General features: G+C 43.3%; 1 protein-coding gene and 1 long non-coding RNA gene across 2 annotated transcripts; both read left to right on the forward strand.

Moving 5' to 3' along the window:
• Positions 1-1185: 1185 nt before the first annotated feature.
• Positions 1186-1804, forward strand: LOC125730671 (uncharacterized). The gene is made up of 3 exons (XR_007390969.1): positions 1186-1249; positions 1541-1582; positions 1744-1804. It is a non-coding gene; the product is annotated as an uncharacterized LOC125730671 (long non-coding RNA).
• Positions 1805-4374: 2570 nt separating this feature from the next.
• LOC125730672 (uncharacterized) lies at positions 4375-6270 on the forward strand (the record flags this gene model as incomplete). The annotated part of the gene is made up of 5 exons (XM_049005816.1): positions 4375-4468; positions 4981-5238; positions 5334-5697; positions 5924-6087; positions 6169-6270. Coding segments are annotated over exons 1-5 (945 nt in total), but the record flags the coding sequence as incomplete, so codon positions are not given.
• Between the last annotated feature and the right edge of the window lie 7995 nt (positions 6271-14265).

Raw genomic sequence — 14265 nt, forward strand, 5'->3', positions numbered from 1 at the left:
TGCTGCGCTACAAGGTAAGTGTGCTTTTTGTAAGCTATAGACTCCAGTCTTAATCTGAATGACAGAAATGCCAGCACATATGCATGTGTATACGTGTTATTTACAATTCAGTTTATTCCGAATGAACAGTGAAGTGTAAATGTTATTCTTGCACTAACCTGTAATTCGTGCGCTTGTATATTATGATTATGGGTTTCGAAAGTGGGTATTTGAGTTTGCTAAAATAGGCAATGGAAGTAAATGGCGATTTTATTATTTTTTTTATTTTATTTTTTTAAAATGCCTTAAACTAAGCTGAGGGGGTGTTACGACTTAACCTTATGATCTGGGGTTCTGAAATTTGGCACGCACGAACTGCGTAAATGTATGAACAAGTCTCTAACGTTTTATGAGCGCACGCCTAACAGAATATTATATTATAATCGCATAATCATTTTAAACCTAGTATTACCGATTTGCATTGGCTGAACATTATCTGTCTAAGACTTAAAACTCCAGGCTGGTACGTGCAGGCTGAGTGCACTTAATGGTTGTCTAGGCAGCAGCACACACCTTCAATTAGTGTATAACTCCACGTAGGAGCAACATAGAAGGATAATTCAAAATGCCTCTGAAAGTGTACATTCTAAGGAGCTGGCTGCACTTTTGCTGCTGCGTAAGTGTGCTTTTTGTAAGCTATAGACTCCAGTCTTAATCTGAATGACAGAAATGCCAGCACATATGCATGTGTATACGTGTTATTTACAATTCAGTTTATTCCGAATGAACAGTGAAGTGTAAATGTAGTATTCTTGCACTAATCTGTAATTCGTGCGCTTGTATATCATGATTATGGATTTCGAACGTTTCAAAATGGTAAATGGACTGCATTTATATAGCGCTTTTCTACTCCTACGAGTACTCAAAGCGCTTTACATTTCATGCCTCACATTCACCCATCCATCCACACACTCATTCACACACCGGTGGCGGAGGCTGCCATGCAAGGTGCCAACCTGCTCACCGGGAGCAATTTGGGGTTCAGTGTCTTGCTCAAGGACACTTTGATGGGGTCAGGAGGAACCAGGGCTCGAACCTGTACCCTCCAGTTGCCGAACGAAAGCACTACCTCCTGTGCCACCATCTTCCCCAATCCATTAAGAATAATGTAATGCTTTGTTATCTGAGGTAGGCAATATAATGGCTGAGAGAGACGTAAACGTGAACGACACATCTGTTGATGTCACGCCAAATTTGCCACGAGACGCATGTAAGTGACGAAGCCGATCAAATTAATCAAATTAATTTTTTTGGTGATTGTCACATTAATAATTTTATGTCTCCATATTCCAGTTGATGGGGATACATCTGCCAGCTCACCCGAAGAGAGTGAAGGTATGTCACACCAATGTATTGTCTTGGATATATACACATTCAAAAGTGCATTTTAATAATCTTCCCCCTGTTCAATGTGACACATGTAAGTGACAAAGTATAGCTGATAAAATTGAATGGTGATGGTGATTGTAAAAAATTATGAATGTATGTCTCCATATTCCAGTTGATGGGGATACAACTGCCAGCTCACCCGAAGAGAGTGAAGGTATGTCACACCAATGTATTGTCTTGGATATATACACATTCAAAAGTGCATTTTAATAATCTTCCCCCTGTTCAATGTGACACATGTAAGTGACAAAGCATAGCTGATAAAATGGTGATGGTGATTTGTCAAAATTATGAGTCTATGTCTTCATATTCCAGCTGATGGTGATGAAGAAGAGATCCCCCAAACCCAGCAGGCCTCAACTGGCGAGGCTTAAAGTAAGTCACACCAATATATAAAACTAAAAAGGTATTAAAGTTCTTGTCATAGCATCAATTTAACAGTGTGTGTGTGCGTGTGTATATGTATGTAATATATGTGTATGTAATATAATATATAAAATACACCATGCACACATACTGAATTCTCTTTTTTTGTCTTATTACTTGTCAGGCTGCAGCAGTGATGCCAGGAGAGTTCGACCTTCAATTTTATTTATCTTAATTTAGTTAAATTATTTTTATAAATATATATATATATATATATATATATATTTGTTTGTTGTAATTTTGTTCATTGCAACTTAAATAAAGATTGTTTAATGTTCAATCAGTGTCAAAGTTTTCCATACTGTCTCTTGTATGAGCTGCTGTCAATGGTTCATGTTAAGTATGCAAACTGTAAAAGCTAGGGGGCTGAAATTTCCCATACACAAACTGCATACATGTATGAATGAGTGTGCCAAGTTTCATGAGTGCAGCCCTCAGCACAGAGCAGCAGTGGGCGTTTCAGTTTGCTAAAATAGGCAATGGAAGTAAATGGGGACTTTTAAAAAAAAAAAATGCCTCAAACGAAGCTGGGGGGGCGTTACGACTTAACCATATAATCAAAGGTTCTGAAATTTGGCATGCACGAAATGCAATCCCAAGAAATATTCAACTTAATGTTTTTCAATTTGCAACATTTTTCTAATTCGTTGTGAACGATTAAATGTTTTTTTTGTTCTCTTCAGAATAATGCCCAGGATTAAGAATGCCTGCCCGCTGTGCAACGTCTCATATTTTAATGTGTCGATGCACCTGAGACAAATCCATGACATCGAATCTCCAGTGGAGCGCCGCCTCCTCACCAGCGTCTGGAGCTCCCGTTATTCTGGACCTGTCAATTGTCCTATGCCAGAATGTCAGGCAAAGGAACTGGTCCGCGTTGACAGGCACCTGGCCTTGGGTCATAACCTGTCAGGTGAAGAACTAAAGTCAATGGTAATAATTTCTTTCCTTCCCTCATCTTTTAGTACTCCCTTTAATGATGTTGGAATGCATGACAACACATCCATGTAAAGCATGTTGGGATGTGAAAGGCACTATATAAGAATTAATTGAATTATATTTTGTAAAGTGTATTCTCATAATATTGCATTGTCTGCAAGTCATCCAGATTACCTCTTCCCAAAAATCAGGTAAAACAGGCAAAACAAAACCAAGCTAAAGCAGCACTTCGAGAATTCAATAAAAACAAACGAGAAAAGGTGGATGAAATCACCGAACTTAGAGCCGAAGTCAAGCGCCTACAGCGCGAAGTTGACATATTGAGTGAAGGGAGCAGCACACGGCCTTTGGCCCATAAGGCTAATTTTGATGGTAAGAATACGATTATGGGGTGCATGTTGGTGCAATGGTTATTACTGTTGCCTCACACCTCTGGGCCCTGGGTTCGAGTCTCTTCCTGGGTCATATGTGTGCGGAGTTTGCATGTTTCCTCCAGGCAGTCCGGTTTCCCCCCCACAGTGCAAAAACATGCTGAGGCTAATTTGAGTTACTTAATTTCCCCATAGGTGTGCATGTGTGAGTTAATCGTGTGTGAGAGTGTCCTATGATAACATCGGTTCCCTGTACAGGGCAGTTCTGTGCCTTGTACCCTTAGTCTTTAAAACCAGACCCCTTGTGACCCTGAATAGGATAAGTGGAAAATGGATGGATGGATGGATATCATGGCATACCTTAGAATGGCTTCGATTCAATTTCTATGATTTATTTCTCTTTTCTCCTTTAGAAAATGTACTGTCAAAATTCAAGAGCACCCTTTACAGGATAAATAGCACAAAACGAGAGAGAGAAAATGGAAAGCAACAATTGGGCTACATTAAAAATTTCATTGACTATATGTGGAATCGCCCAGAAGACCCAGCCCCTGCCAATTTAAAATTTGTAAACGACCCCAGCAGAATTAATTCTTGGATCGAGAACCTAAATCTTAAATTTAAAGTTACTACCACAAAAAATTATTTATTGGCTATTATAAAATTCCTCCAATTCGTTATAAATGATAATCCGCCGGTCGTTAAATTGGGCCAAAAATTTTTAAAAGGACTAGAACGGCACATTAAGTATCAGGTTCGGGTCCTTTCGAAAAGCATAGTTAGTCACAGGCAGGGGGTGAGGGATGAAAAAAGAAAGAGGATGCCGCAAAGGGAGGAACTGGTAGCTCTGGCAACAGAGTTAAGGGGGGAAATCCCCGCAACTCTTGGTAAGTTGAAAGCCATAGAATGAAAAACACATAGGTAAAACTTGTCAATGTTATGCTCATGGTTTCCAAATGTAAATTTAACTGAAATTAGTGTATGCATACTACCAACATTGTTGTCTGCTTGATTTGATACAATAATCATTGCAGTGAAAGTCACATAACCTTTCACCAAGTGCAGATTCATTTATTTTCCACTACTCTGTCTGGGTGCTTAACTTTTTTTTTGTCACTTACTGTATTTTGATTACAGATGCTCTGGCTGGAGCCCACTACTCCATTAAGAGAAGGAATACTTGCATTGGCGCTATCGCCACCTACTTATATATACTTACTGGGCACAGAGCCAGTGTCATAATAAACATGACACTGGCTGAGTTTAAGAACGCCAAGGTGCAAGAAAACAGGGTAGTGATTTCTGTGAGTATCCAAAACATTGTTTATACTGTAATTATTTTTTGCCTATTTTAAATTTGTGTAGAAATTATGCTTACAGGGGGCGGCATGGTGGTGCAGTGGTTAGCACTGTGTCCTCACACCTCTGGGACATGGGTTCGATTCTCCGCCTTGGTCACATGTGTGTGGAGTTTGCATGTTCTCCCCATATCATCGTGGGGTTTCCTCCAGGTACTCTGGTGTCCCCTCACAGTCCAAAAACATGCTGAGGCTAATTGGAGATGCTAGATTGCCCATAGAAGTGCATGTGTGCGTGAATGGTGTGTGAGTGTGGCCTGCGATGGGCTGGACCCCCATCCTGGGTTGTTCCCTGCCTAGTGCCCATTGCTTCCGGGATAGGCTCCAGGCCTCCCATGACCTAGTGGGATAAGCGGTTTGGAAAATGGATGAATGGATTGATTATGCTTACACTCCATACAGAAAATACACCTGATGTGTACCATCATGTTTATTAAGCCACTCTGTCCTTTCCTTAGGTTGCAAGCCACAAAACATCGGGTACATATGGGAGGGCATACATCACCCTCAGCCTGAGGGAGCATTCCTGGCTGACCCAATTTGAAGACCTGAGACCCTTTCTGGCAGGTCACAGCAGGAGGCCAGAAACATTTTTTTTTTCCTCGTCCGGACAGCCTTTTTACAAATTAGGCGATCTAGTCAGGCAAACATGTAAAGGGAATGGTATGCAGCGCTCGTTTACCATTTCTGATATACGGACAGCAGTGTCTACTTGCGTAAGTAAAAGTTTCAGTAAGTCAAAGTCAATGGTAAAGATTTTAGAATATGGCTCAGTATTGTCTGCACAGAAATTGTTTTGTCTTGTTCACAGATCGAGAGGAACTTGCCACCGGATCACCGGCGCTTGGTGGCCCGTCTCATGTGTCATACTATAGACACGGCTGACCGGTTTTATGTCGCAGACCCTGACATCCAGGATGTCCACCGCAGCCGTAATTTTGTGGAGCAGGCATTAGGCATGGGGAAGCATCCCCAGGCCAAAACCGGTCAGCCGTGTTTAGAAGATGAGCATGAGATCACCAGGCCAGCACGGAGGTCACGCTTGATTTTTGAGTCTTCCGAAGAAGAGGACGTGCCTCCAGGACCGCTGCCTTTATCTGCAATGGAAATTGAGGCACAACAAGCTCCAGCTCCCACGGTACCTCCCCAGGAAGAGCATACGGAGGAAGAGACAGGTAAATTGCCTGTAAATTGAGTAGAGTCAATGTATAGTGATGGGTATGCTAAAGTGAAAGTGATTGCCATTGTTTACACACCATAGCACAGCAGGGCGAAGCTATTCAGCACCCAGAGAGCAGTGCTTGGGGGCGGTACCTTGCTTAGGCTACCTCAGTGGTACTTGTTTGTCAGAGATTTGCACTTGCAATCTTTCAATTACAATTGCACCTCCTTAACCATTAGGCGAACTATTCTCTGACCTGGGATTGAATCTTGAAACTCCCGAGAAGGCAATCTGTCAATTTGATCTCGACGAGGAGGAGGAGGAGGAATGGGAAAGTAAGGAGGAGGATACTGACTCTGAAATAAATTCTCCCCTACCAAAAGTGGTCAAGAAAGATATAAAGGTGAGACAGTAGACTTTGTTTTCTAAATGGGTGTGCTGTATGTGCTTGTATGTAGTGTCGTTAAAGACGTCTGTTTTACAGAGTGGCGTCTGTAGGAGGAGATTATCCTATCCAGAATCGCTGAAGAATGAAGTGGTGTCGTGCTTTGCCGCATACTGGCATGAGCCAATAACAACTAGTACTGTAAGCATGTGCAAGCAAACTTTAATGTCCATTGTTGCTGAATATTATAAACAGAACTCAAGGAGAATGCTCTCTTTTCAGATCAACACAGTACTAAACAACAATAAAGGACTACTAGAGAGGTGCAAAGACATGGGCCTCACAATTGATAACTTTAGGGGCCTGATTAAAACCTTGTAAGTGATGTCATAGCAATTGTTTTGCTAATGTCACTGCTATTCTTTTACAATTGTCAATTTTCACTAATAAGCCATGTCTTTTTGTCCGTCTATATTACAGACAGAAGGACACAAAGGGAGATGGAGAAATAGCAGACAATGAGGAACCTAATGTGTAAGGTTTTTTTTTCTGTATAACATAGCCCAGGCACTAACTTTGTTTATATGTATATATATATTATGTATGTGTATGTGTGTGTATGTATGTGTGTGTGTGTGTGTGTGTGTGTGTGTATATATAGTTATTTTGTCGAGCAGTTGTCTTTTTTTTATAAAAGAGATTTTTGGTTTGGACTTATAACTTGCTTTTCTCATTTTTTGTTTGTTAGTGGCCTGGGATATCTTTATGTTAATTTAGAAAATTTCTTTTGAGCTGCTTGTTCTTTGTTCTTTCTTGAAATTAAAGTGTTCCTTGCAACCACTGATTTCAAGTTTCTCCTCTTTAAAACATTTTGCCATGCATAATCTAGATATGTGATTAAATAAGTCTGCAACGTCTCATGAGTGCAGACCTGACAAGCATTTGAGACAAAAAATTTTTCTCAAACTCAGTAAAAATGGTTTTGCATACTCACAATCAATATTCTATCAGACTAAGTGCAGTTTATAGTTGTCTGGGTAACACCAAGCATTTAATATATGGATGTGCTGACTGACCTGGTGAGTGCCACATTTTCAACATGTAGATCGTGGATCCTTATTTACACATGGATATGACGGATGTGCTGACTGACCTGGCGAGTGCCACATTTTCAACATGTAGATCGTGGATCCTCATTTACACATGGATATGACGGATGTGCTGACTGACCTGGCGAGAGCCACATTTTCAACATGTAGATCGTGGATCCTCATTTACACATGGATATGACGGATGTGCTGACTGACCTGGCGAGAGCCACATTTTCAACATGTAGATCGTGGATCCTTATTTACACATGGATATGACGGATGTGCTGACCGACCCGGTGAGTGCCACATTTTCAACATGTAAATCATGGATCCTTATTTACACATGGATATGACGGATATGCTGACCGAACCGGTGAGTGCCAAATTTTCAACATGTAGATCGTGGATCCTTATTTACACATGGATATGACGGATGTGCTGACTGACCTGGCGAGAGCCACATTTTCAACATGTAGATCGTGGATCCTTATTTACACATGGATATGACGGATGTGCTGACCGACCCGGTGAGTGCCACATTTTCAACATGTAAATCATGGATCCTTATTTACACATGGATATGACGGATATGCTGACCGAACCGGTGAGTGCCAAATTTTCAACATGTAGATCGTGGATCCTTATTTACACATGGATATGACGGATGTGCTGACTGACCTGGCGAGAGCCACATTTTCAACATGTAAATCATGGATCCTTATTTACACATGGATATGACGGATGTGCTGACCGACCTGGCGAGAGCCACATTTTCAACATGTAGATCATGGATCCTTATTTACACATGGATATGACGGATATGCTGACTAACTTAGGAAAAGCCACATTTTCAACATGTAGATCGTGGATCCTTATTTACACATGGATATGACGGATGTGCTGACCGACCCGGTGAGTGCCACATTTTCAACATGTAAATCATGGATCCTTATTTACACATGGATATGACGGATATGCTGACCGAACCGGTGAGTGCCAAATTTTCAACATGTAAATCAAGGATCCTTATTTACACATGGATATGACGGATATGCTGACTAACTTAGGAAAAGCCACATTTTCAACATGTAGATCGTGGATCCTTATTTACACATGGATATGACGGATGTGCTGACCGACCCGGTGAGTGCCACATTTTCAACATGTAAATCATGGATCCTCATTTACACATGGATATGACGGATATGCTGACCGAACCGGTGAGTGCCAAATTTTCAACATGTAGATCGTGGATCCTTATTTACACATGGATATGACGGATATGCTGACTGACCTGGCGAGAGCCACATTTTCAACATGTAAATCATGGATCCTCATTTACACATGGATATGACGGATATGCTGACTAACTTAGGAAGAGCCACATTTTCAACATGTAAATCATGGATCCTTATTTACACATGGATATGACGGATATGCTGACCGAACCGGTGAGTGCCAAATTTTCAACATGTAGATCGTGGATCCTTATTTACACATGGATATGACGGATATGCTGACTGACCTGGCGAGAGCCACATTTTCAACATGTAAATCATGGATCCTCATTTACACATGGATATGACGGATGTGCTGACTGACCTGGCGAGAGCCACATTTTCAACATGTAGATCGTGGATCCTTATTTACACATGGATATGACGGATGTGCTGACTGACCTGGCGAGAGCCACATTTTCAACATGTAAATCAAAGATCCTTATTTACACATGGATATGACGGATATGCTGACCGAACCGGTGAGTGCCAAATTTTCAACATGTAAATAGTGGATCCTTATTTGCACATGGATATGACGGATGTGCTGACTAATGAAATGCCTCATTCTCAATATGTATATTGCAGATCGCTATTTACACATGTATATGATGGATCTGTTGACTTATGAAGTGCAAAGTAGGTTTCTCAGCAAAATTGCCATAATTCATACATAAGACTGCATATTGGATGTTTGTGAGTGTTACATAGTACCTTGTTGGTAATATGAAGACTTATCAAAAATTTCCTAAGTGGTCCAAAGTAGGTGTCTCAGTAAACGTGACATACTTACTACATAGGGGTGCATGAAAAAGTAGGTTTCTCACCAAAGTTGCCATAGTTCATATAGAAGATTGTATATTGGAGTTTAATGAGTGTAATGGAATAGCCATTTTATGGATATTGACTTTACTTTGGAATACACACAAAGTCTAATAAGGGTCATGTAATTTGATAAGTATATTACGTAAATTACATGTCAGATGCAGTGTTACAGATATGAAAGTTTAATTTGTGAATTGTGGGGAACAGGGACCCCAAGAGGAAAAAGTAAGGAAATACGACAAAATTCACCGGAACATTTGACCGAGATGGATATTTCGTAATTGCTCAGTGAAAATGTGAAATCCCTCGTGAAATTACGGATTTTCATAACCAGGGCACTAATTTAGGGTTAGGGTTAGGGTTAGGGTTAGGTTTAAGGTTGGGGTTAGGGTTAAGGGTTGGGGTTAAGGGTTAGGGTTTTAGGGTTAGGGTTATGGTTAGGGCTTAGGGTTAGGGCTTAGGGTTAGGGAAAGGGTAGGGGTTTAGGGTTAGGGAAGGGGGAGGGGGGACTCCCCAAGTACGCACGGGCCTACCCCATAGTGGTCGGGCGCCCACCCATTGGCAACCCAACCAACGCCATCGCTGCTAAAAATTATGTGGCTTGGATAAGCCTACATGGCCTAATTATGCGGCTTCAATAAGCCTGCGGGGCCTAATAATTCGTGGCTAAAATAAGCCTACTTTTTTTATTCATGTATATGGGCCTTAAAACATTAAACACGGGACCTTGTGTCAGGTTCCGACACGTGTTTCGGGCTGCTCTGCCCTCATCAGGAAACCAGCAATCAGTTTTTTATTTTGTTTTTCAGGGGGTGACGGAGACGAAGGACCCCGAAATATCCCACACACCAGGCAGCCAACCCGGAGGAACAAGGGGAATAATTATAACACCAACAGGTAAGTATTTGCCTTTATATTGACCTCCAATAAGGTTCAATAATCATTCAATAATGCTTTTTCCTTTTTAGATGAAATGGCACCCCCACAGATCTGACCTTCTAGAAATGCGGCTCGGGCGTGGCACCACCAAACCTACGCCGGCCTATGAAATAAATGGCACCCCCTACAGATCTGGCTAACCGCCCTATTTTGGCTATGGCGCCCCCCCTGTGGTGTCATGCAAATCCCCGGTGTCCCCCAGAGGCACCTCCCAGTGCCCGAGACCCCCGCAGGGTCAATCCATCGCCATCCTGGCCGAATCCCATATGAATACAAATAATTTTACCAGCACTGTGGCCCATGTCCTTCCTCCTCGAAGGCTTGAGGGAAATGAGGGTGACACAGTGGGGAGAAGGTGTATATATGGGGGTTATTATAACCCTCCATAAAATTGTGTGGGGGTAATTATTACCCTCCACAGTTTTGTAATTGGGGGGCTATTTTAACCCTCCCAAATATAATTTTAATTAATTAACCCCTTATTTTAAATTTATTTTATAGGCGCAGCTAAATGATGGTCCAGTGGAAGGGTCAACCGGGTGGGCACCCTATGTCCACTAAGGGTGGCACTGGCCGGATAGGTTTAAGGTTGGGGTTAGGGTTAAGGGTTGGGGTTAAGGGTTAGGGTTTTAGGGTTAGGGTTATGGTTAGGGCTTAGGGTTAGGGCTTAGGGTTAGGGAAAGGGTAGGGGTTTAGGGTTAGGGAAGGGGGAGGGGGGACTCCCCAAGTACGCACGGGCCTACCCCATAGTGGTCGGGCGCCCACCCATTGGCAACCCAACCAACGCCATCGCTGCTAAAAATTATGTGGCTTGGATAAGCCTACATGGCCTAATTATGCGGCTTCAATAAGCCTGCGGGGCCTAATAATTCGTGGCTAAAATAAGCCTACTTTTTTTATTCATGTATATGGGCCTTAAAACATTAAACACGGGACCTTGTGTCAGGTTCCGACACGTGTTTCGGGCTGCTCTGCCCTCATCAGGAAACCAGCAATCAGTTTTTTATTTTGTTTTTCAGGGGGTGACGGAGACGAAGGACCCCGAAATATCCCACACACCAGGCAGCCAACCCGGAGGAACAAGGGGAATAATTATAACACCAACAGGTAAGTATTTGCCTTTATATTGACCTCCAATAAGGTTCAATAATCATTCAATAATGCTTTTTCCTTTTTAGATGAAATGGCACCCCCACAGATCTGACCTTCTAGAAATGCGGCTCGGGCGTGGCACCACCAAACCTACGCCGGCCTATGAAATAAATGGCACCCCCTACAGATCTGGCTAACCGCCCTATTTTGGCTATGGCGCCCCCCCTGTGGTGTCATGCAAATCCCCGGTGTCCCCCAGAGGCACCTCCCAGTGCCCGAGACCCCCGCAGGGTCAATCCATCGCCATCCTGGCCGAATCCCATATGAATACAAATAATTTTACCAGCACTGTGGCCCATGTCCTTCCTCCTCGAAGGCTTGAGGGAAATGAGGGTGACACAGTGGGGAGAAGGTGTATATATGGGGGTTATTATAACCCTCCATAAAATTGTGTGGGGGTAATTATTACCCTCCACAGTTTTGTAATTGGGGGGCTATTTTAACCCTCCCAAATATAATTTTAATTAATTAACCCCTTATTTTAAATTTATTTTATAGGCGCAGCTAAATGATGGTCCAGTGGAAGGGTCAACCGGGTGGGCACCCTATGTCCACTAAGGGTGGCACTGGCCGGATAGGTTTAAGGTTGGGGTTAGGGTTAAGGGTTGGGGTTAAGGGTTAGGGTTTTAGGGTTAGGGTTATGGTTAGGGCTTAGGGTTAGGGCTTAGGGTTAGGGAAAGGGTAGGGGTTTAGGGTTAGGGAAGGGGGGACTCCCCAAGTACGCACGGGCCTACCCCATAGTGGTCGGGCGCCCACCCATTGGCAACCCAACCAACGCCATCGCTGCTAAAAATTATGTGGCTTGGATAAGCCTACATGGCCTAATTATGCGGCTTCAATAAGCCTGCGGGGCCTAATAATTCGTGGCTAAAATAAGCCTACTTTTTTTATTCATGTATATGGGCCTTAAAACATTAAACACGGGACCTTGTGTCAGGTTCCGACACGTGTTTCGGGCTGCTCTGCCCTCATCAGGAAACCAGCAATCAGTTTTTTATTTTGTTTTTCAGGGGGTGACGGAGACGAAGGACCCCGAAATATCCCACACACCAGGCAGCCAACCCGGAGGAACAAGGGGAATAATTATAACACCAACAGGTAAGTATTTGCCTTTATATTGACCTCCAATAAGGTTCAATAATCATTCAATAATGCTTTTTCCTTTTTAGATGAAATGGCACCCCCACAGATCTGACCTTCTAGAAATGCGGCTCGGGCGTGGCACCACCAAACCTACGCCGGCCTATGAAATAAATGGCACCCCCTACAGATCTGGCTAACCGCCCTATTTTGGCTATGGCGCCCCCCCTGTGGTGTCATGCAAATCCCCGGTGTCCCCCAGAGGCACCTCCCAGTGCCCGAGACCCCCGCAGGGTCAATCCATCGCCATCCTGGCCGAATCCCATATGAATACAAATAATTTTACCAGCACTGTGGCCCATGTCCTTCCTCCTCGAAGGCTTGAGGGAAATGAGGGTGACACAGTGGGGAGAAGGTGTATATATGGGGGTTATTATAACCCTCCATAAAATTGTGTGGGGGTAATTATTACCCTCCACAGTTTTGTAATTGGGGGGCTATTTTAACCCTCCCAAATATAATTTTAATTAATTAACCCCTTATTTTAAATTTATTTTATAGGCGCAGCTAAATGATGGTCCAGTGGAAGGGTCAACCGGGTGGGCACCCTATGTCCACTAAGGGTGGCACTGGCCGGATAGGTTTAAGGTTGGGGTTAGGGTTAAGGGTTGGGGTTAAGGGTTAGGGTTTTAGGGTTAGGGTTATGGTTAGGGCTTAGGGTTAGGGCTTAGGGTTAGGGAAAGGGTAGGGGTTTAGGGTTAGGGAAGGGGGAGGGGGGACTCCCCAAGTACGCACGGGCCTACCCCATAGTGGTCGGGCGCCCACCCATTGGCAACCCAACCAACGCCATCGCTGCTAAAAATTATGTGGCTTGGATAAGCCTACATGGCCTAATTATGCGGCTTCAATAAGCCTGCGGGGCCTAATAATTCGTGGCTAAAATAAGCCTACTTTTTTTATTCATGTATATGGGCCTTAAAACATTAAACACGGGACCTTGTGTCAGGTTCCGACACGTGTTTCGGGCTGCTCTGCCCTCATCAGGAAACCAGCAATCAGTTTTTTATTTTGTTTTTCAGGGGGTGACGGAGACGAAGGACCCCGAAATATCCCACACACCAGGCAGCCAACCCGGAGGAACAAGGGGAATAATTATAACACCAACAGGTAAGTATTTGCCTTTATATTGACCTCCAATAAGGTTCAATAATCATTCAATAATGCTTTTTCCTTTTTAGATGAAATGGCACCCCCACAGATCTGACCTTCTAGAAATGCGGCTCGGGCGTGGCACCACCAAACCTACGCCGGCCTATGAAATAAATGGCACCCCCTACAGATCTGGCTAACCGCCCTATTTTGGCTATGGCGCCCCCCCTGTGGTGTCATGCAAATCCCCGGTGTCCCCCAGAGGCACCTCCCAGTGCCCGAGACCCCCGCAGGGTCAATCCATCGCCATCCTGGCCGAATCCCATATGAATACAAATAATTTTACCAGCACTGTGGCCCATGTCCTTCCTCCTCGAAGGCTTGAGGGAAATGAGGGTGACACAGTGGGGAGAAGGTGTATATATGGGGGTTATTATAACCCTCCATAAAATTGTGTGGGGGTAATTATTACCCTCCACAGTTTTGTAATTGGGGGGCTATTTTAACCCTCCCAAATATAATTTTAATTAATTAACCCCTTATTTTAAATTTATTTTATAGGCGCAGCTAAATGATGGTCCAGTGGAAGGGTCAACCGGGTGGGCACCCTATGTCCACTAAGGGTGGCACTGGCCGGATAGGTTTAAGGTTGGGGTTAGGGTTAAGGGTTGGGGTTAAGGGTT

Source organism: Brienomyrus brachyistius, unplaced genomic scaffold (assembly GCF_023856365.1).
Source record: "Brienomyrus brachyistius isolate T26 unplaced genomic scaffold, BBRACH_0.4 scaffold1407, whole genome shotgun sequence".
NCBI classification, from domain to species: Eukaryota; Metazoa; Chordata; class Actinopteri; order Osteoglossiformes; family Mormyridae; genus Brienomyrus; species Brienomyrus brachyistius.